Here is a 24,682-nt window from a genome sequence, read left to right as displayed (position 1 = left end):
TGAGATGTTGCATTTTAGGGTGAAAGTTTTTAACTAAATGGGGATGAGTGCAATTTTACAAATCCTTGCCTTGTCTAGGAACTGAACTGCAAAGAGCTGTGTCCTGCTACCCCTCCTGGGGCTGGCTGGTGCCGCCAGGGGAGGAGGGTTTGTTCAAGGTGTGCCCGTTGTTCCTAGATCTCAGGACTCTGGTTTCCGCAGGTGCCATGTGCCATCTTGAACTGAACCACTTTGCTGAGGCTGTGAACTGGTGTGATGAGGGGCTACAGATTGATGCCAAAGAGAAGAAACTTCTAGAAGTGAGGGCGAAAGCAGACAAGCTGAAGGTTGGTGACTGCACATACATCAGATTGTGTCTCATGTCACTGGGAGTGTCTGGTGTGTGTGCTAGCTGTCTAGTAGTGATGGCTAACTCTACCCTACCAAGAGCAGGGTGCAAATGGGGATTCCAGCAGGCAAGCTTGCTGAGAGATGATGACCGAGCAGGAGTTTACTTGGCTCAGTGACGCTGAGAGAGAATAATATTCCGGGCAAGAGCCTTAGGAGGGATACGTCAGCAAATCTGAGTTTGAATACTGCTTTGCCGCTGCTGAAATGCATTGGACAAGTCCCTGGTATTTCTTGGTCCAACCTTGAGTGTTTTTAATGAAGATGAAATGAGCTAAGCGGTTTTCACATTCTCAAGAGTCAGAAAGAAAACCAGATAATGCACGGCAGAGACCCCATGGTCTGCAAATATTTGCTTTCTTCCCTTTGTATCAGATGTTGGGAGATTCCCATCAACTGCAAGCCCAGGAGTGAAAGCAGGAGCTACTGGTGTTGGACAGACTGGGGTGGGGAGGCGACCTGGAAAGAGAATCTGAATTCTCTTCCTGCCAGACTGAGTAGAATGGTGGAGTTTTTCTCTTATAGGTTATAACTGTGCAGAGGGCAAAGCCTGTGAGTTTTTGACATGGGTTCTTCAGCCACACCAGAGAAGTTAGGGTTCCCATGCAGTACTTGTATACTCCATTGGGGTCCCTGAATGGGAATGCCCTTTCTCCTTTATTGGTGGCATCTTCCTCATCTCCCTAAGTCTTGGGGGACAAAATCAGTCCTGTAGGCTGGAATAAGATGGAGGAAGAGTTCCTTAGAGCTGACAGCATCTGAATTTTGTTTTCAGAGAATGAAAGAGAGGGATCTGAGGAAAGCAAGGCTGAAAGAAAAGAAGGAACAGAGTCAGAACGAGACCCTACTCCAGGCCATCAAGGTGAGTTCTCAAGCCAAAGGCCCCAAGTGTATGAAGTCCCCTGGTTGTGAGAAGCCTGCTGGGGACTTATGTGGGATGTACTTCTGTTATTTTTGTTGCTTTTATTGGTTGATGAATAAAGGTGTTTTGGCCAGTGGCTTAGCAGAAAATCTGAACAGATATATAGAGAGAAAGAAGGCAGAGTCAAAGATGCCAAAGGAGACAGACGCTGGAACCTTACCTGTAAGCCACAGCCTCCTGGCAATGCATAGATTAATAGAAATGGGCTAATTTAAGATGTAAGAGCTAGCTAGGAATACGCCTAAGCTATTGGCCAAACAATGTTACAATTAATGTAGTTTTTGTGTCATTATAGGTCTGGGCGGCCGGGGGGCCGGGAAATGAAAAGCAGTCTTTCACTACAGGGGACCTTTCTTAGGATACTTTTTCTTCACACTGTGCTTACCCCAGGCTCTGGAGTCAGACCACCACTTTCAATTAGCTCTGCCCCTGCCTTTGCTGGTCTCAGCAACATACTGAGTGCGTGCTCTGGGCATTTTCGCCGCAGCCATCTGGGGAAGGCTTTCTTATTTGTTTGTTTGTTTTATTTTTATTTATTTTTATTTTTTTTATTTTTTTTGGTTTTTCGAGACAGGGTTTCTCTGTGGCTTTGGAGCCTGTCCTGGAACTAGCTCTGTAGACCAAGCTGGTCTCGAACACACAGAGATCCGCCTGCCTCTGCCTCCCGAGTGCTGGGATTAAAGGCGTGCGCCACCACCGCCCGGCTTGTTTGTTTTATTTTTAATTGAGCTATACATTTTACCCATTTCCCTTCTTCCCTCCCCTTTCCCCTTCCAGCCTTGGGGAAGGCTTTCTTGTTTATTTTATTTTTAATTGAGCTATACATTTCTCCACTCCCCTTCCTCCCCTCTCCCTTTCCAGCCTTGGGGAAGGCTTTCTTGTTCCTGGTTTACTAGCCTTGGGTGAGAAAATCTAATGCAGCTCATGGGTGTCAGAGCCTGGTCCTTGCTCTTTACTATAACTTATATTACAGTTTTAGGATGTCACTCTAACTAATGATGATAAAATCTTCCCTGTGCTGCACTCTGAAGTGAGTGTAGTCTAGGAGACCCAGTGGCCAAGCCAGTTAGTGCTTGGTTCTTACATGAAGTGGATGTGTCTGACCCACGTAGTCTCTCATCCTTGACACCTGGCTAGTCTCCCATTTGATCTTGCTCTGCCCTTACAAGGGAGATGATGCCTCCTGGGTGAGGTCATAGTTTCGTTCTGTGTTCACTGACGTTATGTACCCATTTATTTCAGCTATTAACTTTGAAAACTTAACACTTCTCTCTCCCAACCAACAATCTGTTAACACCTATTAACAAGTTAAATATGGGGGCTGGAGAGACGGATGGCTCAGTGATCAAGACTCCTGGCTGTTCTTCCAGAGGACCCAGGTCCATCCTCAGTATCCACATGGCAGCTTACAACTGTCTGTCTATACCCAACTCCAGGGGAGCTGACACTCTCACACAGACGTATATACAGATAAAACACTACATAAATACAAATTTTTAAAAACAAATAAACAAACAAACTGGGCTGGGCATGTGGCATATGCCTTTGATCCCAGCACTAGGGAGCAGGTGACAGGAGGACCAGAAAGTCGAGGCCAGCTCCAGTTACATGAGACTGTCAAAAAGAAAAGAACAGGTTTTGTCAACTCCTACTGTTCATGTGGAAGCTTCACCCCAGCCCCTGGCATCCATATATCCAAAGAGTCTGGAATGTTCAGGTGGAAGCTCCATCCTAAGCCCCCTCCCCCATCTCTCTCCCCAAACCCTGCTGCATCTCAGAAAGACCACCACATGATGACCCTTCCCCCAGAGATGCTCATGAACACTACCACTGGGTATTTAAATTGCCCCCCAGAAAACAGACATATAGTTTTCTGGTCTTCCTTTCCTGTCTGCTCTTTGCGGGGCTGGAAAATCATCCAGGAGCATTGTATCCATTAAACCTGGGCTTTTTCTAATTTGGTTTGATTTGGTCTGATTTGGATTGTTGTGTTGGTGGAGAGGCTTATCGGGGAGTAGAAACTTTTCACCTACCTTAAGGGATATCACCACAACTAATTTTGATTCCCTGGATGTGCTAACCGTAGAAACCTTGGCACACGTAAGAGGTAGCCCATTCTTGATGGATCTTCACTTCAGTAAGGCAGTCAGGATGAAGTCAGCTTTATTTCTAGCAAGTCAGCTTTATTTCTAGCATCCCAGGCTCTCCCCAAAGGGAAGTGTTTCCATTGCTGTACCATCGCATGCTTGCCCTGTCCTACACCTTTGCACATGCCAGTCTTTGGGCTGGGCTGCTCCTTCATTCTCTGCCTTCCAAAACCACACTCTAAGGCTTAGCATGCTCAGATACCACCAGCTGCTCTACCTGTAGGCAGAGACTGCTTGTTTGTATCCCAGCTTCCCAGACCTGAATAATCACACAGAAGCTATATTAATTACACAACACTGTTCAGCCAATAGCTTAGCCGTCTTTCTAGCTAGCTCTTATATCTTAAATTAACCCATTTCTATCAATCTGTATAACCACGAGGTTGTTACCTACCAATAAGGTTCCGTGGCATCTTGTCTCCTTCAGCAGCTACATGGCATCTCCCTGACTCCACCTACTTTCTCTCTACATCTCTGTTCGGATTTCCCACCTGGCTTTACTCTGCTAAGCCATTGGCCGAAACATTGGCTTCTTTAATAACCAGTGGTAATAAAACATCTTCATAGCATACAGAGGGGAATCCCACGTGAACTGTCTGTGGTTCCTCAGCTCCCCTTCCTACCTTCTGTTGTAACTGTTCTGCAGCTGCTCCCACTAGACCAGAAGCAGCCCTGAGGGTAGGGAACCATGTCCAGCTCCTCTTGATGCAGGGCCAAACACACAACACATTGCTAGGGAAAGTAAGTTCAACAGTGGTGCCTCCTGTGTGCCAGGCTGCCAGGACAGTTAGGATGGGTCATGTGGAGTGGGCCCTCGGAAAGCTCACAGGGCTAGGGTGTATTTCAGTGGTGTGTGTCTGCATCTTCCTACAGGAGAAGGTAGTTTGTGCCTTTCTTTCTGTCTTGATCCAGGCTAGGAATATCAGGCTTGTCTCAGAAGCCCTGGGTAAGGATGAAGATTCAGCCTCCGATGGTCCAACTGAGATCTTCCTGGATGGGCTCAGCTCTGAGAACCCTTGCGGAGCCAGGCTGAGCCTAGATAATCAAGGCAGACTGAGCTGGCCTGTGCTGTTCCTGTATCCAGAGTATGCGCAGTCTGACTTCATCTCTGCTTTTCATGAGGACTCCAGGTACACACTCCATCCAGCAGCTTTCCGCTCCTGCTCGTGTGCACCTCCTGCTGACTGCCCGGAGATAAGCGGGCTTTTGCTGAGTAGGAAAGAGTAATTTAGAGGTTATCCCCAGCAGGTTTACAGGCTTCTCTAGCGTGAATCTGTTTACTAGCTGGCCACACAGGTCTTGCCTTGTCAGGTCTCGGTAGGTAGTTCATCCGTATAACTTGTGTGTGTTTACTAGAAAAGATACAGATTGCACCATTTAACTTGTGATTTCAAGTGAAATGCTTAGAAAGTTAATGCTTAGAGAGATACGTTCTAGACAAGTGGTACACCTTCCTATTTTGGCACTGTTGTCAATGTGAGTTAAGCCTGAATGTCATGCCTTATACATCGCCTTTCTCTCTGGATTGATGTCCAGGGACTGGTGTGGGAATGTGGATGGAGCACTGGTACCCAGAAAGCACATCTTCCTCTCTTAGGTGTCCAGGGACTGGTACCCAGAAAGCACATCTTCCTCTCTTCTTAGGTTTATTGACCATCTCATGGCGATGTTTAGTGAAGCACCCTGCTGGGACTCAGAGCAGAAATATCACCCAGATAATTTGGAGGTAAGAAAGTTCTATTTCATTCCTCTGAGGGATTTTGGGGGAGTGTATATAGAAATTGAGTGTTTTTATTAAAACGTTGTGTGTTTGATTTGCCATAGCATATATGGAGGTCAGTGAACAACTTTTGGGTGTTGGCATGTGTAGGGCAGCTTATGCCCATTTGTCTCTGACTCTCTTCCTGGTTAATCTCGTAGGTCTACTTTGAGGATGAGGAAAGGGCAGAGCTATACCAGGTGTCCCCTGGGAGCACTCTGTTGCAGGTGTTGCAGCACCCCAGGTGAGCACCTCCTTGGGATGATGGGAATGGGCAGATTCTTCCCAGGGTCTAGTTAGTTCCTCTGCTCAGTGACACACAGCAGTCATAGAAGGCAGCCAGTGGGACTGACTGGCCTGGCCATTGGCCAAGGAGGTTGAAGAACAGTAACAGCCTAGGCCAAGGCAGGTGAGTGGCCTGGTCTCAGAATGGAAAAACTGCTTTACAGCAGAAGGCAGCTGGGGTAGCTTCCGTTTTCTGATTGCACTTGTCTCCTGGCACCGTTAATGGAAAGAGCATTGCAGACCCTCTGTTCCGTCTGTGTGACCCTGAGCATTCTGCCTCACTGGCTTGCCCTTCACCGGCAGGATGGGGACACGGTTCTAGGCTTTCAAGTAAGGGAGCAAGCCGGGGTCAGAATGCCCTGTCCTGTAGACATGGTGCAGTCTGCTGGGAGAGGATGTCTTTGTTATCAGCAATGGCAGCAAACAGTATCCACTGTGGCCTCTCAGCAGCGTCTGTAGAATTCCCAGGGGGTTAACAAGTTCATTCCTGGAGCCATTTGCTTGTTGGGGTACAGACTGTAACCTCAAGTTAGTAGGAACCTGGCTCACCCCCGTTACTCACAGACTAGCTAGGGAATGAACTGATAGCTTGTTTTGTGGTCTTCCATGTTTTGTCCCTGTGTGCCTGATGTCAGAGGGCCCATCTAGGGGTTGGGGCTCAGTTTTAAGGGGAGACTGTCATGGTGTCCACAGACAATGCAATGGGCTAAGTTGTATTTTAATGTTTCTGTACATTGAAAGGTTCATGGCTAATGGGGAGTGTAACCCAGCTAACCACTCTGTCATGCTCTCCCTGCAGGTACTCTGTGAAAGCCCTCACCCCAGCATTTCTCATCTGTGTAGCATCCTCGTCTTTCCTTAAGAGTTATCTTCAGGGGAAAAGGGTGCACAGGTAAAGTGGAAGCCAGACCTGGGGTCTCCTCAGCTTCCTCTGCCTGGAGTCCAGCACTTCTCTATCCCCAGGGACAGTGGTTCCTAGCCTCATGCTGGGGAGAAGCTGCTGGCCTCCCTGAACCTCAGCCTGTCTGGCTAAGTGCCAGGCTCCAGCTGGGCCTCACCCTCCTCAGATTCACAGCTCCACCCTGGTCAGAGAGAGCATCCTTGGAGCCCATCTCTGAAGGAACGTCTGCTGCAGTTGCCAGCCTAGCTGGCCTTGGTGACTCCCTGGCCTGTAGACTGTCTCATAGCACATCGACAGCCTTAACCTCGGTGGCATCAGGCACATGTGGAAGGCACCCCAAGGCGGTAACCAATCCTGCATAGTATTCTAAGGCGTAGGGCTGAGACTGGTCCAGTTTTTCACCAGAATGGAGAACTATAAGGATGCTGCGGATGCCATGAGGTTAATGGAGCCATGAAGCCACATCCTGTTTCTGCGTCAGTGACTGTACTAGCTGGGATCCTCGGATGTCTCAGAAGTCTACCTGTTCCCCCGACCTCCCAGTGTGAGAACTGCAGCAGACCAGACAGCAGTCTGAGCGCTTCCCAACTCCTCAGCTCCAGTCATGCTCCTGCTCAGCAGAGCATGCTGGGTTAGCGTGCGCACCACTGTGCCTGCTAGGACTTCATACCTCTTGATCTGGAAAGTCTTTGTCTGCCATAGATGGTTTTTGTCTTGGGCTTGTTCATCCTAGAGACTCTGTACTCTTACCTGACGCCAAGTGGCGTTCCTCAGTGCCCGCCCCATCTCCCAAGGGGAGCAAGGGCTATGAGCAGATGTGACTCATGCCACGTCTGACAGAAGCTGGAGGAGCCAATGGACAGTGGATGACAAGTAGGCTTGTGTTCTTTTCCCTCTACTCTGAGGCCCCATTTCTCAAATAGGAGCATTGCCTTCAGCCTGGGTGTCTGAACAAAGCTCAGAGCAGCTGACCTAAAGCCACGGATTGTAAAGTGAAAGGCAAATGTTTTCTGTAGTAAATACTGAGATCTGGGGGTGTTTGTTACCATAGCAAAACTGACTAATACATCATTAAACTGAAACCAGCTGGTATCCTTCAGATGGGCTGATTCGGGGTCTTGTGTTACATGCATCCTTATTTCTGGAAGAGAAATTGTCTGGAATATTTAGGGAGACCAGTGCAGCTTTCTTTCCTAGGGCAGGTTTCTGCAAATCTAGCCTCTCTTCTCCCCTGGTTTTGGAAACACTAGACATTCTCTCCTCAGCTAGACTGTCCCTGACTTTGTTTGTAAGAACTCAGAAGTCTATGTGAGGGTCCTAATGGTTGGCAGCAGACCAGCAGGCGTTGCAGGATCCCAGGAGCAGCTATTATAGCCACCTCGCTATCATGGGCAAATGATGTTCCACTGCGCCTTCCTTCTGCCTACTTAGAGATACAACCCGGATGAGGCTGAGGCGAGGCAATGGGTGAAATACGCCTGGAAGACGTTCTTCTAGAGCCTTCTATCCTCAGACTGTGCCCTTCCCATCAGCCAGCCTCTGCTGTGCCTCTAGTCCTTGACCCTCTGGAATCCAACCCAACTTACAGAAGAGTTTACTGGGGCCCGTGGTTCCAATGGGTTAGAACCCAAGACCATGGTGGGGATCATGGCGGCAGGCAGGCTGGTATGGTGCTGGAGCAGTAGCTGAGAGCTCACATCTTGAGACAACAAGACAGAAAGAGGTAACCGAATGGCTGGACTTTTGTAACCTCAAAGCCCACCCCCAGCAACACATCTTCAACAGGGCTACACCTCCTAATCCTTCCCAAACAGATTTTCCAACTAGGGACCAAGCATTCAAATACTGAGCCTGAGGTGGCCATTCTTGTTCCAACCTCCACATGCAGAACAGGCACCAGGAGCTCATTGTTACATCAGGGCCCGTCTGCTGCTTGAAGCCACTTTCAGCTGTAAAATGCTTATCTTACTCTTGGCATTGCTTGCATCCTGTGCATTTGAGGCCTCAGCCCAGGAGTGACATGTTCTTAATGAATAGCTCTTGTCAAATGTGCTGTTTGGGGCACATATACACAGACAGGCTCGGTGATTCACAATTGGGTGATTCTGTATGACACCATTCAGGCGACATCATAATATGGTGGGTGCTGCTGGCATTCAGAAGGCTGAGGCCAGGTATTGTCTCTTGATTTCCTATGGTGTGTGCCACAAAAGGAATGATCTGACCTAAACTGTTGGTGATGGAGGTGGAGAAATGTTCACTAAACCAGAAAGAAAAAGATGGTTTTTGGAAACAGTCTTTCTATGAAGCCTGAGGAGAGTGGTGGGGATCTGTGAAGGAACTGCTTCCTAGCAAGACATGGGCTAGGTCCTCATCCGGTGCCCCTCTGGTCACCGTACCCATTCTGGGGAATACAGCAGGAGACCAAACCTTACCTGCCTGGTTTTGTTATTGTTTTGGTGTGTGCATATGCATGTGGGAGGGGCAGGGTGGGGAGGTGGAGGCAGGAGACCCACAGAGGAGGTAGGGTGACAATAAGGCTGAGGTCTCACCACTGTGCAACTTACTTTCCTGTAGTCTTCAATGCCTGTTTGCCAGGGCCTGGCATTGAACCCACTCAGCATCTCAACGATTCACAAGCAGCCATGGGCTTGTGACCTCCAGAAAAGGGTGACTCACTGTGAACAGGTCCAGCACCTGTGGAGATTTATAAAGTTGAAGAAGGTGGACAGTCCAAGCAGAGCCAAGGCCCCTTGAGGGAGCCTCTGCAGGGCAGCACCTGCTGGCCTGACTCCAGAGAAAGAACAGCCACCTACTGAGCACCTGCGCCAGGCCAGCAACATTGTAGGAGCTTGGTGCGCCGGCTCCCCGAATCTCCCCACACCTCTAGGCAGCAGGCAGTGTATAAAGATGGCAAGGACAGCTTAAGCAACCATCCCAGTCAACTAGCCAATGCCAAGTAGAACAGGACTTGAACTTGTGACCCTCTTGAGTCCTTCAGAGATAGCAAGACTGTAAAGACTGGACCTGCCTCCTGGCTTGCCATGGGCCCAAAGGCCTTTGCACCGCTCACTCTGTGCTTATGGTACAGTGTTGGCAGTCGCTGGGCCGTGCAGCATTCCCAACCCCCAGCCAGAGCCTACGGCCACAGAACTCCGTCAGTGGGGCTCCCAGTCCTCTTCCATTCTGTCTTCTTTAGCAGCAGACAGTTCTGTGGCCAGAGATGTGCTCAGCTGGTATCTCCGCGCCAGGGTTTACAAGGCTGAAATAAAAATGTCAGCCTTCTGGGCTATTCCTGGGGATTCTGAGAATCTGCTTCAGGCCTGTTCAGGTGGCTGAGAGAATTCAGTTCACCGAGGTAGAACTGAGGCACCCCTTGCCTCACTAGTCCTCAGCAGGAGCTGTCTTTAGCTTCTGGAAGCCTCTCTCTGGTTCCTGGGTCTCCGTGACTAACTGCTCCTCTGTGGCCTGTCATGTTCTGTGTCTCATGCCTGGTTTCCCCTGCTACATCTGACACTCCAGCCAGAGGAAACCCTATGCTTTTAAGATCTGTGTGGTTAAACTGTGCACATCTAGACAATCTTGTTTTAAGGTATGTAGTACTTTCTAAAATATTTTAAATTTAAACTGGCACATAGTAACTGGAAATTCTTGGTGTAGTGTGACATTTCTGTACATGTATGTATTGTGTAATGACAGTCACATATACATCATTACTTTGATGGAAACATTGAAAATCCTCTCGATTGGACATTTTAAAATAGGCAGTGAATCATTGTTAACCAGAGTTGTCCTCCTATGCTATAGAACTTTAAAGGGTCAGCCATCCTTCCCATCCTCCCTGTTCTCTGGCACCATTCCCAGCGCACCATTTACTCTGGGAACCACTGTCCTATTCTTCGTATATTTAAAATATACCTTACTTCCACAAAAAGCATGACCACGCCTGGCTTAGAGCCCTAGCAGCAGCACCTGCCCTTGCCAATGGGATGCATGGTTGCCATTACCTGGTGTGCCCCTCTACACCTTGCTGACCCTGCAGTGTGCATTAGCCAAGGGCAACTAAGCTCAACCCTGGGAGCTTGTTAGCAGCCTGGCAAGCTGCTGGCTTGACAACTGGGGACTCAGTCCCTCACTAGGATTCTGCTTGAACATGCAAAGTATAAACGTCACCCTTTTCTGCTGGTTCATCGTGTGTGCCCCCAACTTACATGCAAAGTATCACCTAATGTATGTAAGGGCAGTCACTACTTACCATGTGCCTGCAAAGGCCCAGGCACTGTCTCCATTTTACCCACACAAAAGTTGAGGTACTGAGGCTCTAAGGAAGTCTCCTTCACAGTCATAGAAGCCATAGATACACTATTAAGTGTATCATGTATCCTTAGTGTCTCCAGTCTGGATTCTCACTACAATGTAAACCATTGTTTGATACTAAGTGAAGTACCTTGTTCGTTTTTAATGTTACTTAAGTTTGCAATAACACTTAAAATTATGTCCCATCCTTTTCCCAATAAAACAAAGCCATTGTAGCAAAACAATTCACTAAAACATACAGGCATCTTATTACAGAAATGGGCTGCAGGAACTCTTATGAGGCCTGGCATCCAAGCAGTTAAAAAAGGAGCAATTTCAACATATTTCTGCTGAGTTCCTTTATTGATGGCTCAGCAGGTGTTTCTTCCATTAGAACACAGAATATTAATGGAGCCCTGATTTACATTCTAGGCTGATTTACATGATGGGTTTATGTACCAGCCTTTGTCCCCAAGTAGTAATTCAGCTCTTTCCCAGCCAGTTGCCGCTACACCTCCCCAAGGAATGAACAGTGATAGTTCTGCCTGTCCTGCATTATCCAGCCAACATCCCAGCCATCAGTTTATGGCAAGAGGTAAAATCCCTTGGCTGAGAAATGAGTAGGGTGTGTTGTCTGGATGTCCCAAGTTGAAACATTCTGTGGGTGTGCCCCACTTGTTCGACTCTTCCCAGGACGGATACAAAGCTTCAACCCCCAAAAGCAAGATCCAGATCTTAGGATAACGTTACTGGCAGAGCCAGGCCTCCTGGGGGATTTCCTAAGTTATGGGAATGCTTCCTAGGGGAAGAGAAGGGTTTCTTGAGTGCACACTAAAGGTTAAGTGTTACAAGTGACCCTGTCAACCCCATATCGCCCTATGAGGAGGCTACCACTCCTCTGAGCACCTTGCCAAGAATGAGTGTGTTAAGGACAATTTGTCTTAGGTCACAATCCCAGGAAGAGTGAAATCTAGGATTATGCCTCTTCTCATCTCACCAAATCACACTGGCAGCTACCAGAACACTAGCTTAGTGGTCCCGTGAGTCCAATGCCTAAGACTCAAGGCTGGCCAAGGGTGGCACTGTGCTTGCATTTAACTCCTTGTGAGACAGAGAATGGATACCAGTGGCAGCAGCATATGAGGCTTTGGCAGCTTAGTGGCTGACCTGCTACTCACCAGGTCCATGGCATGAGACACTTTGTTCCTTCTCCAGGCTTGTTGGGGACCTTTCCCCAACCTCCTCGGTTATGGATGACCCTGGACAAAGGGGATGCAGAGTAGGAGATACACTGCATACTTTATTGCAAAGCCAGTGCTTTTTATAATACTCAAATCATGATTCAAACTAGGTTCCCATAATACAGGAAAATTGTTTCATGAACTAGTCACTTGGTTGCAACTAATTTCAAGAGCTTTATGCCCTAGCTAATCTAAACAGAAAGCTCAGTGTTATGGGAAGAACTCTTGTTGTAATATAATATGTAAAAACACCTCAGCAGAAGACAAACCACAACCTAATCAGAGCCTTTGAACTACAGTGCACATCTGTGTTCTCAAGGACTGACCATTGGCAAGGCACTCTACTGATGGGAGAGGTTTGCCTCCTCCTGACTTGGTTTGCCAAGCCTGTAAGTGAGAATGCTATCTCAAGTCACCCCTGCAGAGTTTCTATGCAGTTCAAATTCGGCCCTCTACACAGGCTGTTTCCCATCTGTGAACCCTGCATGTGGGGTTCCTGGAGTTCCGCATCATTGTATTCAGCTGGCACGTTTATGAAGTCTATCAGCTCTCTATTCTTGGAATCTGGCTTTTAAAGTGCCTTTAGGCCAGCTTTCCTTAAGTTTGCAGTATACACATCTGTGGTAGGAGGCCACTTGTTTGTTTTCCCAGCTGTCCAGACTCCCGAAATAACCACACAGAAACTATATTATTTGCAATACTGTTTGGCCAATAGCTTAAGCATATTTCTGGCTAACTCTTATATCCTAAACTAGCCCATCTCCGTCAATCTGTGTATTGCCACATGGCTGTGGGTTACCAGCAAAGTTTTGGCAGCAGCTCCATGGCTTCTCCCTGACTCCACCTTCTTTCCCCCAGCATTTTCCCCACCTACCTTGGGGAAAATATTCTGCCTTGCACAGGCCTAACAGTTACTTTATTAACCAATGGTATTCATAGCATACAGAGGAGAATCCCACATCACACATCTGTAATTAGAAAAAAATAAATAAAGCTAGGCTTAGGAGTGCACTCTTGTAATACCAGCACTTGGGAGGCTGGGGCAAGACTGAATTTGAAGCACTAAGGGGATTGCAGATGCTTGGCTTACTTTCTCTTTTCCCGTCTCTGTCCAGCTGCTGCTGTCCTGCAGTAATTCCACCCTCAAGCACACTGTCAAGTTCCCCAGGGCAATCTATCTGCCAAGCCCTAATAGCTCCCAGGACCTGCTTTGGAGCCCGAACACCTTTCTGTAATCTACCTTCCTTGGCAAGTTGGTTGGATTTAGAATCACCTAGATTTGTGAGGCTCACCTCTGTATGTGTCTGGGAGAGCCTTTCCAGAGTGTTAGCCAAGGTGGGGAAGACCCTCCTCGAATATGGCACAACTCCATGGACTAGTGAGCTGCACACGTGGAGATCATGGGGACGCTGGGATGGAAAGTCCAGCTGTGTTCCTCAGCTGGATGCTGGAGCAGTGAGTGGAGGTGGCCCTGCTGTGAAATGCTGCCCCTGCTCCCATTTTCCCACGGAATCTAGCCAGCTCTCAACCAGTCTCTCCTGTTCTGGCTCTGGAATTCAACTCAGAACCCAGGACAAGGTCATGGTGGTGGGAGGATGGGTCCTATTGCTCCTGAAGTCTGGGAGAAACAGTTTAAAGCACATTTTCCTAACCCCCTGCCACCCTCCCCACCCCAGCAAGTGCGGGGGGCATGCTATTGTATGTACTGCTGAAACAGATGCTATTTTTTAATTTATTATGTGTACAACATTCTGCTTTCATGTATGTCTGCATACCAGAAGAGGGCATCAGATCTCATTACAGATGGTTGTGAGTCACCTGGTGGTTGCTGGGAATTGAACTTAAGACCTCTGGAAGAGCAGCCAGTGCTCTTAACCTCTGAGCCATCTCTCCAGCCCCCAACATGCTATTTTTGTTTCAAATTAACACACAAAAAAAGCTCATCCCAAAGCCTGACTTTATTCAATCAACAGAACATGATCTCAGTGCTGAAGTGAACTCAGCAATGTCAAGTCTCTGGAGCTAGTGTGGGACCATCAGGCAGTTAGGACAACTAAGCTTCTTGGGAAGCTTAGAGGAATAAAGGACCAGATCCACATGTCTAGTGGAGTCACTCAGTGAGAGCTCTGTGGTCCTTACAGACCTAACTCCATCTCCCGTGCTCAAATGGGAACCCCAGGCCCCAGCAGGGAGCAGGCGAGTCAAATTACCAGTGAGTTAGCAGCAAGTGCCTGACTCTCTGGAGCTCTTGGTTCCTCAGAGGAGAAGGGCCCTGCTTTGTGGATTGAATGAAGTGCAAGGCATGTGTCAGACTGTGGGATGAGGTTGGGGAAGCGTGGTCCCCAGCTTCTAGTCATTCTGGTCTTACACCCAGAAATCAGCTTTTCAAGGGAGTGACGTAGGTCTCTTTCTCACCTGTGCAATGGAAGTGTCTATGTGCAAAATGAATGGCACATGGTAGATGGCCAGTCCAGGGATTCAGTCAGTGATTAAATACGAACCATCCTAAGGAATGAGTACAGGGTTCCCTAGCATGGCCTCCCTTCCACGAGAAGCCAGAGAAGTGGAAGGAACTACAGTCGTACAGTGGACACCAAGCCCAGGGACAGGTGTGGTTAGACACTAGACAACACAAACACCAGCCAGCAGTTCCAGGACTCCTTCTTTGGTGAGGAAGACCACCTCACCAGTGTTCTGGCACCAAACCTCAAAGTGGGCGGGGTCCTCCAGGGCCCTCTTGCCGGCAATGACCACATAGGGGTAGCCAAGCTTGTTGGCGTCTTTCAGTCGATTTCCGATGGTCAGGTGGGTCCTGTCATCCAGCAGAACCTCCCCTCGGAGCTGTGCCACCGCTTCAATGATGTCATCATGTAAGCGCTCCACCATCTCGGTGGCTGCTGCCTCCTTACTGCCCTTCTTAGGGGGGATGAGGCAGACTTGGTACGGAGCCAGGAGACCGGGCCAGCGGATGCAGTCTTCTGTAGAGAGGACTTCAATGGCAGCAGCCAAGATCCGAGTGACCCCCAAGCCATAGCACCCCATCTCCGCCAGCGAAGGGTCCCCGCGGGCATTGGTAAACTGGGCACTGAAAATGGAGGAGTACTTGGTACCAAGGTAGAATGTGTGCCCCACCTCAATGCCTTTGGTTTCTGTCAGTGGACCCTGGCAGTCAGGGCAGACTTTTTGCGACAAGTCTAATATCTCTGTGTTGGCGGAGAAGTGGCAGCTGGGACAGACCACAAGCCGGTCCTCTCCAATGTCCACTGGCAGCTGGAATTCGTGGGACAATGTGCCCCCAATGCTGCCCACAGCTGCCCTGGCTTTCGTCCATTGTAACCCCAGCCTATCAAACAGTCTGCAATAAGCATCGCACACCAGGCCATAGGTCTCCTGGGCGGCCTCAGAGGAGGAGTCAAAGGAGTACATGTCCTTCATATAGAACTCCCGGCCACGGAGAAGACCAAAACGGGGCCTCGGCTCATCCCGAAACTTCCTGGTAACCTGGTACAACAGTAAGGGAAGCTGCTTGTAGGACAGTTTCTTCTGGGAGGCGACCAGGGCTGTAACCGCTTCCTCATGAGTTGGTCCCAAGCAATACTCTTTGCCATGCCTGTCTCTCAGTCTCAGCAGCTCCCTGCCCATCAGGTCCCAGCGGCTGGTGGCTCGCCACAGCTCAGCGGGGCTGAGGCTCGGCATGTTGATCTTCTGCCCCCCGATGGCCTGCATCTCCTGGTCTATTACCCTGACGAGCTTCTCCATGGCACGAACCGTGTAGGGCATGAGGTGGTAACAGCCGGGGCTTGCTGGGAGGATCAGGCCCACCTGCAGCATCAGCCGCTGGCTCTTACAGGTCAGATCGCTAGCTCTGCCCTCCAGAGGAAGCACCTGGTCTTCCCGGAGGTTCTGAGGCTGGAACATGCGGGATAAAACCAAGCGCTGCCGCCTCCCTGGTGCACAATGGTAGCATTTGTGGGTAACATACCTGAAGAGGTGGCGGCTGCAGAGAGCCAAGGCAGACAGTGCTCTGCATCTTTTCAGCAGCCCTTCCATGACACCCTGGTACCTGGAGAAAAAAGAGTCGTGTGGATGACTGTTAACTGGGTTCTCAGCATAAGCTCCAACTAATGCCTGAGACAGAAGCTCATCTCGGGAGCCGTGGGTCCTTCCATTTCTAATAGCCCAGCAGACCAAAGCACCACTTCTCTTCAAAGTTCAGCCAGGTTTAGGCACACACCTTCAATCTCAAACCTCGGGAGGCGAAGACAGAGGCCAGCCTGGTTTACAGAGTGAGTTCAAGGACAGTCAGGGCTATGTAGAAAGGACTTTTATTGAAGAACAACAAAAGAAATTCCTATTATTCTGATTATGAAGATGTAACAATCTACCGTGGAGACAGCATCCAGCGGTACATGCACAGGCTGTGGAGAAGGCAGCCTGGGTTCTCGGCCAACTTCCCACTAGAACTTCCTGTATGCAGCCTCACACATCTGTCTCTACTCATGTGTACTAAAGTTCATCATGAAGTGGTATAACCACCAGATTTCCTTTGTATGTTCACTGTGGGCACTTTGTAAAGATGGGGGAAATTTTTATTCTTCCAACAGTTTATGTGCTCGGTGGATGTTTACTATTGCTACTATTTTAGGAAACTGGGGAAGAACCTATAGTTATATATTCTTTTACTCTATCCCCATGTTGGAATGCCAAAATGTTCTTTTTTTTTTTTTTAACTCCTTTGGCTTTTGGGGGGGAGGACGCCACCCAGCTCCCAAATAAATCATACATGGAGGGTTATTCTTAATTATGAGTGCCTACTCTTAGCTTGGCTTGTTTCTAGCCAGCTTTTCTTAACCTGTCTACCTTTTGCCTCTGGGCTTTTTCCTTTTCTTACTTCTATATATCTCAATTTCACTCTTACTCCGTGACGGGTTGTTTACCTGGGTGACTGGCCCCTACTATCCTCCAATCCTTGTTCTCTTGCTCCTCTACTCTTCCCAGATTTTTCCTACTTATCCGCCCTGTCTGCCAGCCCCGCCTATCCTTGCTCCTGCCTTATTGGCCATTCAGCTCTTTATTAGACCATCAGGTATTTTAGACAGGCAAAGAATCACAGCCTCACAGAGTTAAACAAATGCAGCATAAACAAAAGCAACACACCTTAAAATAATCTTCTACAACAGAACCTGGAAGAAACCCACTGTAATCCCACAGCCAACAGCTGAGGGAAGCTTTGCCATCCCTTGTATTTATTCCCAACCTCTGCCTTTATGTCAGTTTTGCCAGGCTCTGTGGCACATCCATAATACCAGGACTGGGGAACCAGAGGTGGGATTACCACAAGGCCAGCCAGGTTTGCCCATCAGAGTTCCAGGCCATCTGAGGATATATAATGAAACTCTGGCTCAAACAAAAAAGTCATTCTTGTTTTAACTGCCCTTCTCACTGCACATTCCCGGTCAATCTGAATCTTTACTCATTGTGCAATCTGCTGAACTTTAGACCCGCATACTCTCCTCTTCTTTGGAGAACACAGCACACAGCTATTTGGAACTTGATGACCCAGAGTCTCTCAACAACGGTGCCCCTGCAGATCTGAGTATCACCCTGCAAGGCACCAGAAGCACCCTCCAGCCAAATCAGAAACCTGCCCTCATCTATTCGCTCCTTATTACCAAAGCTCTCCACCTGACCAGCCTGCACCTCCGTCCCAGCTACCATCATCTTTCATTCGGCCTATTAAAACAGCCCGCTTCCAACTTTTCAAAACGCAGGCAGCAGTCAGGAGAGTTGTCTGCTGCCTAGGGAGTGCACGCAGATCCCACCTGTGAGATGTCCCTATCCTCTCCCTTTTCCAGGGACACAGGACACGACTCAACAGTCAGGAAAGCTGTACACAGAGCGCTTCCAAGTGCCAGGTACATAGGTAGTGCCATAAAGGTTTGGCTATTATGATGCCCAATTCAGAGGCTGAGATGGGGGAGTCTTATCTGTGTAAGGCGACAGCAAAGGGCACAGGGCATTCTGAAAGGCAGGAACTCGTCTCCAGTTCCCACCAAGTTGCCACCACTGATATTGGCATTTCAGCACCCGGCTCTAAACTGGCTCGCCCTTCAGGAGAGGTGAGCCTACCCATCTTCCTCTCTCTTGATTCAAAACACTAAGGCGTCCGAACCACTAGGTCATCCCTGAGGCTGCTCTAGGAACTCTGACTCTTAAGGGCCACGCGAGGCTGACCAGGGCGGAAGTGCTGCCCTCAAATACTGCTGGGCGGAGGTGCAGGGACCAAGGACTCCTCTATCCAACTGTCCGTGGTTGTGACTCTACCAAAATCCAGGACAGGACGCAGGCGGGGAAGCAGACACCAGATCCTGGGTGCGTGCGCCCAGGAACCGTCCCTAGATTCGCTTGGGCCCTCCCTGCGTACCCTCAAACCAGCCATGCTCCCCAGCAGCACTCTACCTGCACCGCCCGCTCGTCCGCCACGCGAAGCCAGTGCGCCTGCGCCGGCTCGGTCTGCGTCCCACCCCCCACGATTCTCGCCAATCGGAAAGCTACACTTTCGGGAGGGGGCGGAAAGCTCTGGCTCCACCCTACTGGAGAGAGTTTCCGGAAACTGAGCCAAAGAGCCTCGCTCTCCCGCCAAGATCGTAGATTGGCCTGGGTAACCGCTGCAAGATGATCACGGTTCCGGAAGTACCCTCTAGGCATTAGCAAGGTGCGACTCTATGATCAAAGCCTACTGTTAAGGATTTGAGTCTATTTTTACCACCCACTGCCAGGACCTGTTGACTCTTAGGATAACAGGTGTACTACTAAGTAACCTTGACTTTGGCTACACACAGGAAGCTATGTTTCAACTTTACCCTATGATTAAAAAAGCTTAAATTTAAATGAGCTTAGGATCGTAAACCAATTGGACAAATTATTACAATGTCCAGGGAAGTCTTTTAAAATTTTTTATGAGGCAGAAATGGGGTTTAACAAAGACATTTTAATATAGACTTAAGCACCAGGCTTTAGAGAATAGCTCAGAAACTGGAGAGCATGGGCGTGAGTCTTGAAGGTGCGAATTAAAACTTCCATTTACTGTGCTAGTTAAGACCGATTGCTGCTCTTCAGGGAGAAAGAGTTGGGTTCTCAGCATTCACTTCGGGTAGCTCACAATCACTGTAACTCTAGCTCCGGGGAAATTCATGACTGCCTTCTGAGGATACCCACTCATATCATACACGCACATACATATATGCATAAGTAAAAATGAGTCTTTTCCCCCATACATAATATATACATATTTACACAAGTGTGTTGTGTGGCGTAAGCGAATGTTTGCTTGTTTGCGTGTGTACAAGTATGAGCTTGTATGTGGAGGTCCAAGGCTGACAGAGATGTCTTTCTTCCATCTTATAGACGGAGGCCCGGAGGCCCTGAACTCTCCTCTTCACAGAGGCGCACTTTTGCATGGCAAGCTCTTTACCTGGAGAGCCGCCTCCCTAGCCCTCACAAAGTATTTTCTGAATAACTACATTGTACAAGCCCCTGCTGGAGGTGTAGTGAAGAACAGAATGAAGAAAAAAGCGCCTAGCTTGTTGTGGAAGAGACAACTTGTAAGTCAGTGCAGCAAAACTTTAGCAGGGTACCTGTCTCGGTTGGCTTCCTGCTGCTGTGAGAAAGACCACAATCGAAAGCAATTTGGGGAGGAAAGGGTTTGTTTTAGCTTACAGGTTACAGTCCACCATGGGTGATGGAGGTCAAGGCAGGAACTCAAGACAGATACCTGGAGACAAGAGCTGAAGCAAACACCATAGAGGAATACTGCTTACTGGCTTGTTCCTCACAGCTTGTTCAGCCTGCCTTCTTAGACAATGCCGGACAGCCTGTGCAGTGGTGGTACCAGCCACAAAGGGCTGGGCCCTCCCATGTCAGTCAATCATTCTTTAAGACGTCTCCCCACGGACTTGTCTACAGGCACACCTGATGGGGGCATTTTCTCAACTGAGGTCCCCTCTTCCCAGAAGGCTCTAGCTCTCTCATGTTGACAAACAAAGTAGAAAGTGCTGCAGGGAAGCAGGGCATAAAGAACTCAGAAACTAAGGCAAAACAGGATTTTTTTTTTTTTGGTTTTTTCGAGACAGGGTTTCTCTGTGGCTTTGGAGCCTGTCCTGGAACTAGCTCTGTAGACCAGGTTGGTCTCGAACTCACAGAGATCCGCCTGCCTCTGCCTCCCGAGTGCTGGGATTAAAGATGTGCGCCACCACCGCCCGGCCAAAACAGGATTTTGATAAAATTATTTTTTAAATCATAATTAACAAAAAATTCATAGAAAGAAATTAAGTTATCAGCCCAAGGGTATTAAATGTTCTGAAGGCAAGTTAGCTTAAAAAGCACAGAGCGGGGAGCTGGATGGTCCTGATGTAAACAGGTAGCCCATAGGAAGCCTCAGCACGAAGGCAGCACGTCAACAAAGAGCTGAAGGAGGGGAGGGTCCAGAGTCTTGTAGCTGTCTGGGGAGAATGTTGCCGACACAGAACAGAATGAAAATGTCCTGAGCAGCGGCTGCGTTTATTTCAATTCCTTGTTCAACAACAACACTTTATGGACGGCCTCAAGTGTACTGGGCCCACCGCAAGACACTGATGACTCCCATAATGGTCCAGACAGCTCTCAGGTGCCCCAGGACCTTCATAAACAATGCCTGCCTTTGATCAGTAGCCTCACTGGAGCACAGGGAAGGGGAAGCTTACTGAGGAAATTACCTTTCAGCTTACCTTAGAGATGAAAGTGTCTGCCAGGCAGGGGGGCCAGGACAGTCAGAGGCCTGGAGTGGAATGGATGACGTCATACAAGAGGGATTGGCCGGCGCTGGGACTGCATCTTTGTTTCTCACGGCTCCTGATGTGCCAGAATTGTTAACGGTCAGAACCTAGGTCCCAAAAACCCCAGTGAGCCAGATTTGGCCACATGTCCCCAACAAGCTGAGACCAGGAGTTAGACCGACTCCCTGGTGGACAGACAGACAGGGAGAGAAGCCATGGCTAGGTAATAAAGGTGGCCAACTTTTTTCTCACCCGCCTGATCTGAGACAAAAACCCATCAGCTTAAAGCAAAGAAAAGCCTTGTAGGCTTCTGTTTCCCACCAGCAGGCCCCATGGTGACGGACTGGCTGGACAAGCCACACCACAGTTCTGGGCCAATCAACCATCCTTGCTTTCTTCAGACTGACTAATAAAGAGACACAGTCTCTTTCTCTGTGTCTGCTGGGTGTGTGTTTCCTCGCTCCCAGGGAATGCCTTTCTCCAGCTGCTGATTCTGTCTGAGGTGTATGAGCGGTCTCTGCTGCCACCTGTGGTGCTGCAGACTGCCCCTGCCTTTTAACTATAACTGGCAGAGAAGAGACACCCAGTCAGGACCACTAGACTGTCTCAAAGCCATCGCTGTCACCATTTCTAGACTGTCCTGAAAGGTGGCCTGACAAATTGCAGCCCTCTTCTTGGAGATAGGTTTCTCTCTGGGTGACTGTCTTAGGGTTTTTTATTGCTGTGAGAGACACCATGACCACAACAACTCTTATAAATGAACCATTAAACTGAGGTGGCTTGCTATGGTTTCAGAAGTTCAGTCCATTATCATCACGGGGGTGGGGGGAGGGAGCATGGCAGTGTGCGGGCAGATGTGGTGCTGGAGCTGAGAGTCCTACATCTTGACTAAGAGGCAACAGGAAGTTGACTATCACACTGAGTAAAGCTTGAAAAAAAGAGACCTCAAAGCCCACCCCCACAGTGACGCACTTCCTTCACCAAGGCTACACCTCCTAATAGTGCCACTTCCTTTGGGAGCCATCTTTTTTTTTTAAGATTTATTTATTAATTATGTATACAGTGTTCTGCCTGCATGTACACCTGGAGGCCAGAAGGGGGCACCAGATATCATTACAGATGGTTGTGAGCCACCATGTAGTTGCTGGGAATTGAACTCAGGACCTCTGGAAGAGCAGTCAGTGCTTTTAACCTCTGAGCCATCTCTCCAGCCCCCTGGGGGCCATCTTCTTTCAAAACCACTACATTGGCTCAGACTTTAGTCGTTTCCTTTCCCTTAGTGTGAGATTTCCAGAGGAATTCTCATTTCTTGTGGCACATTGTTTCCATAGCCACAAGGAGGGGCACAGTGTCTCTTTAAGAATGTCTTTATTCCTCCTAGGTATGCAGGCTCCAGTGACTTAATACCCTGGCCAGAGCAGTGCAGGAATCCCCATGTACATGGTTACTGAAGTGGGACAAGCCCAGGCATTGATATCTTTTTTTTTAAACTTTTTTTAAAATTTATTTATTATGTATATAATATTCTGTGTGTATGCCTGCAGGCCAGAAGAGGGCACCAGACCCCATTACAGATGGTTGTGAGCCACCATGTGGTTGCTGGGAATTGAACTCAGGACCTTTTGAAGAGCAGGCAATGCTCTTAACCTCTGAGCCATCTCTCCAGCCCCAGGCATTGATATCTTAAAGTCTCCCCTAGAACGACTGCGTTAGATGAGCTGGCCTGCAAGAAAGATACTGACCAACTTGGTGGGGGAGGGTAGTAGACATATGGTTCATCATACCCTTACATTGAGGAAGACATGGCTTGGCTTGAACACATGAGAGCACATGACCATAGTGTCCGCCAACCTGCTTAGAGGACCAGGCTGAGCTGGTGGTCCTGAGTTCTTCTGTCTCTAAAAGCCATGCTGGGTCCCTGTGGCCCAGCTCTATGGGAGGGGTTTTCCTTGGGCACTGGTGTCTCTCAGGTTTTGCTGGAGCAATATTCCTCCAACTGGGAGGGAAGTCATGCTCGGAATTTCTTGGGATCCATGTGTCCACAGCGGCCTTTTATTCTCCCTCTGCCCACACATGTAGTTATAGCCCCTCCGATCTGGGGAATCTAGGCAGTGCCCTTTATACCCTGAGGTGTTAATTATTTCTCAATTAGCAGTTCCCAGGCTGCAGAACACAGTGGTATGAAGAGGCCTAATGACCTGTAGTGTTTATACACCCCCACATCTTCAGAGCACTTAACCACAGGAACTAATTAAAGCTCACGACCCCCTTGGGAAGCAGACCAGCATGCTGTAGTGATCTGTAAGAGCACAGGAGCTTCTGAGGTCTGGAGTGGGGGCCCTGGCTGGACAGTCACAGAGTCCAGGGTGGCAGAGACCCAGTGTCTGACCCTGTCATGCTAGCAGATTCCTGGGACACATTTCAATCAATCAGTTTATTGGATGCTTTGGTTTATAGTCACATTCCTAGTTTAGCCCCAAATTAGAAAAGCCCATTTCTTTTTCTGGTTATCAAAAAGAAAGGGAAAGAAATGGACAGTTGCTTTGCTGTCCCACTGGACACTTCATGCCCCAGTGGTTTTCCCTGGCCACACTTGCATCCTCTTGAGGGTGATCCTAATCTTGCCCTTTCCTGTATTTTGAAGAACCACAGTTTTACTTGGTTTGTGGCTTAATATATCAATAAATAGAGGAAGGGACAGCTTGTCTACCCCTCAGATGACAAACTCCTCTGACGCAAGACATCCCTGCATCCAGAGCCTATGACCGCAAACCAAGAGGGCCTCCAAGCATGGTTAGAACATGCAGGATGAAGCTCACAATGAACTCCCTGGCTACAGGAACTATGGGCTTCATGGAAGAGTGTCTTTCAAGAGAAGGGCACAGTACCTTGTAGTGTTCCCAGACGTGACATCCGAGCAACAGACAAAGCTTTAAACTGGAAGTCTTGTAAGAGTAGGTAGCAGAAAGATACTCAGGTGGGTCTTGTGTATGATTATCTGTGTAATTAGGCAATGACTTGTTATTAAATGTGATTGTATATGGGAAGTTGTTGAAGGGCACCTGTACCCTGTGTTAAATGGAATCGTACTTATAGCTAATACTCCAGTATGGCTCTGCACCTGTTGTTTTCCTGACAGCTCCATGCCCCGCCCTCAGGACTCACTCCTCCACTTCCTCAGGCCTTCACCCATTCTCAGCCAGGACACCCTCTTCCCCTCTGCAGTCCACCCCTACTCACGGCATCCCCTGCATGCTTCATACCCTTGCTTCAGTCTCCTCTCTAATACTCATCGCTATTTAACACAGCAAAGGCTTTTCCAGTGTGGGGCTCACTTGTATTTCATCCTTCCCCTACCTCTGTCACCTTAGAACACAGTGACACACTAATGTGTGTCCCGGGGGCACCAAACTTTCTTCTTCAAGAGTTAAATAGAACACCAGGTACTTCAGGCTTTGCAGGCCATATGGTCTTTTTTACAGCTATTCAATTGGGTCGTTCTCTAGGAAAAGTAACCACAGGAGAATGTAAACAAATAAGCATGGCTATGTTTCAATAAAACTTTATTTAAAAAAAAAAGTGGTGGCAGACCAAATTCACCCATAGTTTACCCACCGCCTGGACTAGATCATTGCCTGGCACATCATAAATGCTTGATAAAACTTTGCTGAATTAATTGGTGAATAAAAGAATGAATGAACACGAGGCGAGTGCTACAGTGTCTCACACATCTGGTATGCAATAAATCCCGCAGTACCCCTTCCTTCCTATTTGCACTTAGGAAATTTAGTAAGATAGATTGTGATGCATAGAGGACTGCAAGGACAGCACCGTGGGAGGCCTGAGAGAGCGGGTCCTTCCTGAGAAGGGAGAGCATTTGTATAGGCATCCGCATGAGGGTTCTCCAGAGAGACAGAAATTATAGGGCGTG

At 48.6% G+C, this 24,682-nt stretch overlaps 2 protein-coding genes across 4 annotated transcripts in view; one reads left to right on the top strand and one right to left on the bottom strand.

Annotated features, from left to right (window-relative positions):
- The window catches only part of Ttc4 (tetratricopeptide repeat domain 4), a 13,945-nt gene extending 6,445 nt beyond the window's left edge, over positions 1-7,500 (top strand). For both annotated transcript variants that reach the window (XM_005353505.1, XM_026782312.1), the window contains 6 exons: positions 202-326; positions 1,163-1,249; positions 4,369-4,586; positions 5,101-5,182; positions 5,377-5,459; positions 6,300-7,500. In XM_005353505.1, the coding sequence (XP_005353562.1) occupies positions 202-326; positions 1,163-1,249; positions 4,369-4,586; positions 5,101-5,182; positions 5,377-5,459; positions 6,300-6,396 (692 nt within the window). In that variant the 3' untranslated portion in view covers positions 6,397-7,500. The remainder of the gene's footprint in view (positions 1-201; positions 327-1,162; positions 1,250-4,368; positions 4,587-5,100; positions 5,183-5,376; positions 5,460-6,299) is intronic.
- A 6,377-nt stretch (positions 7,501-13,877) lies between these two features.
- Pars2 (prolyl-tRNA synthetase 2, mitochondrial) lies at positions 13,878-18,462 on the bottom strand. Of its 2 annotated transcripts, none has more exons than XM_005353504.3 (2): positions 18,398-18,462; positions 13,878-16,001 (listed from the first exon to the last, which is right to left on the bottom strand). In XM_005353504.3, the coding sequence occupies exon 2, from the start codon at positions 15,986-15,988 to the stop codon at positions 14,561-14,563; it is 1,428 nt and encodes a 475-aa protein (XP_005353561.1). In that variant the 5' UTR covers positions 15,989-16,001; positions 18,398-18,462; the 3' UTR covers positions 13,878-14,560. The 2 variants fall into 2 exon arrangements, with proteins under 2 accessions (XP_005353561.1, XP_013203960.1); XM_013348506.2 differs by lacking the exon at positions 18,398-18,462 and adding an exon at positions 18,363-18,383.
- Positions 18,463-24,682: the final 6,220 nt, after the last annotated feature.

Source organism: Microtus ochrogaster, chromosome 10, assembly GCF_000317375.1.
Source record: "Microtus ochrogaster isolate Prairie Vole_2 chromosome 10, MicOch1.0, whole genome shotgun sequence".
Classification (NCBI taxonomy): Eukaryota; Metazoa; Chordata; class Mammalia; order Rodentia; family Cricetidae; genus Microtus; species Microtus ochrogaster.
Note: the sequence above shows the minus strand (reverse complement) of the source record. Positions and strands in the feature narration are given on the sequence as shown.

What these genes read in the sequence shown, in the direction of transcription:
- Pars2 (XM_005353504.3), bottom strand. Translation starts at nt 15,988, where the DNA reads ATGGAAGGGCTGCTGAAAAGATGCAGAGCACTGTCTGCCTTGGCTCTC.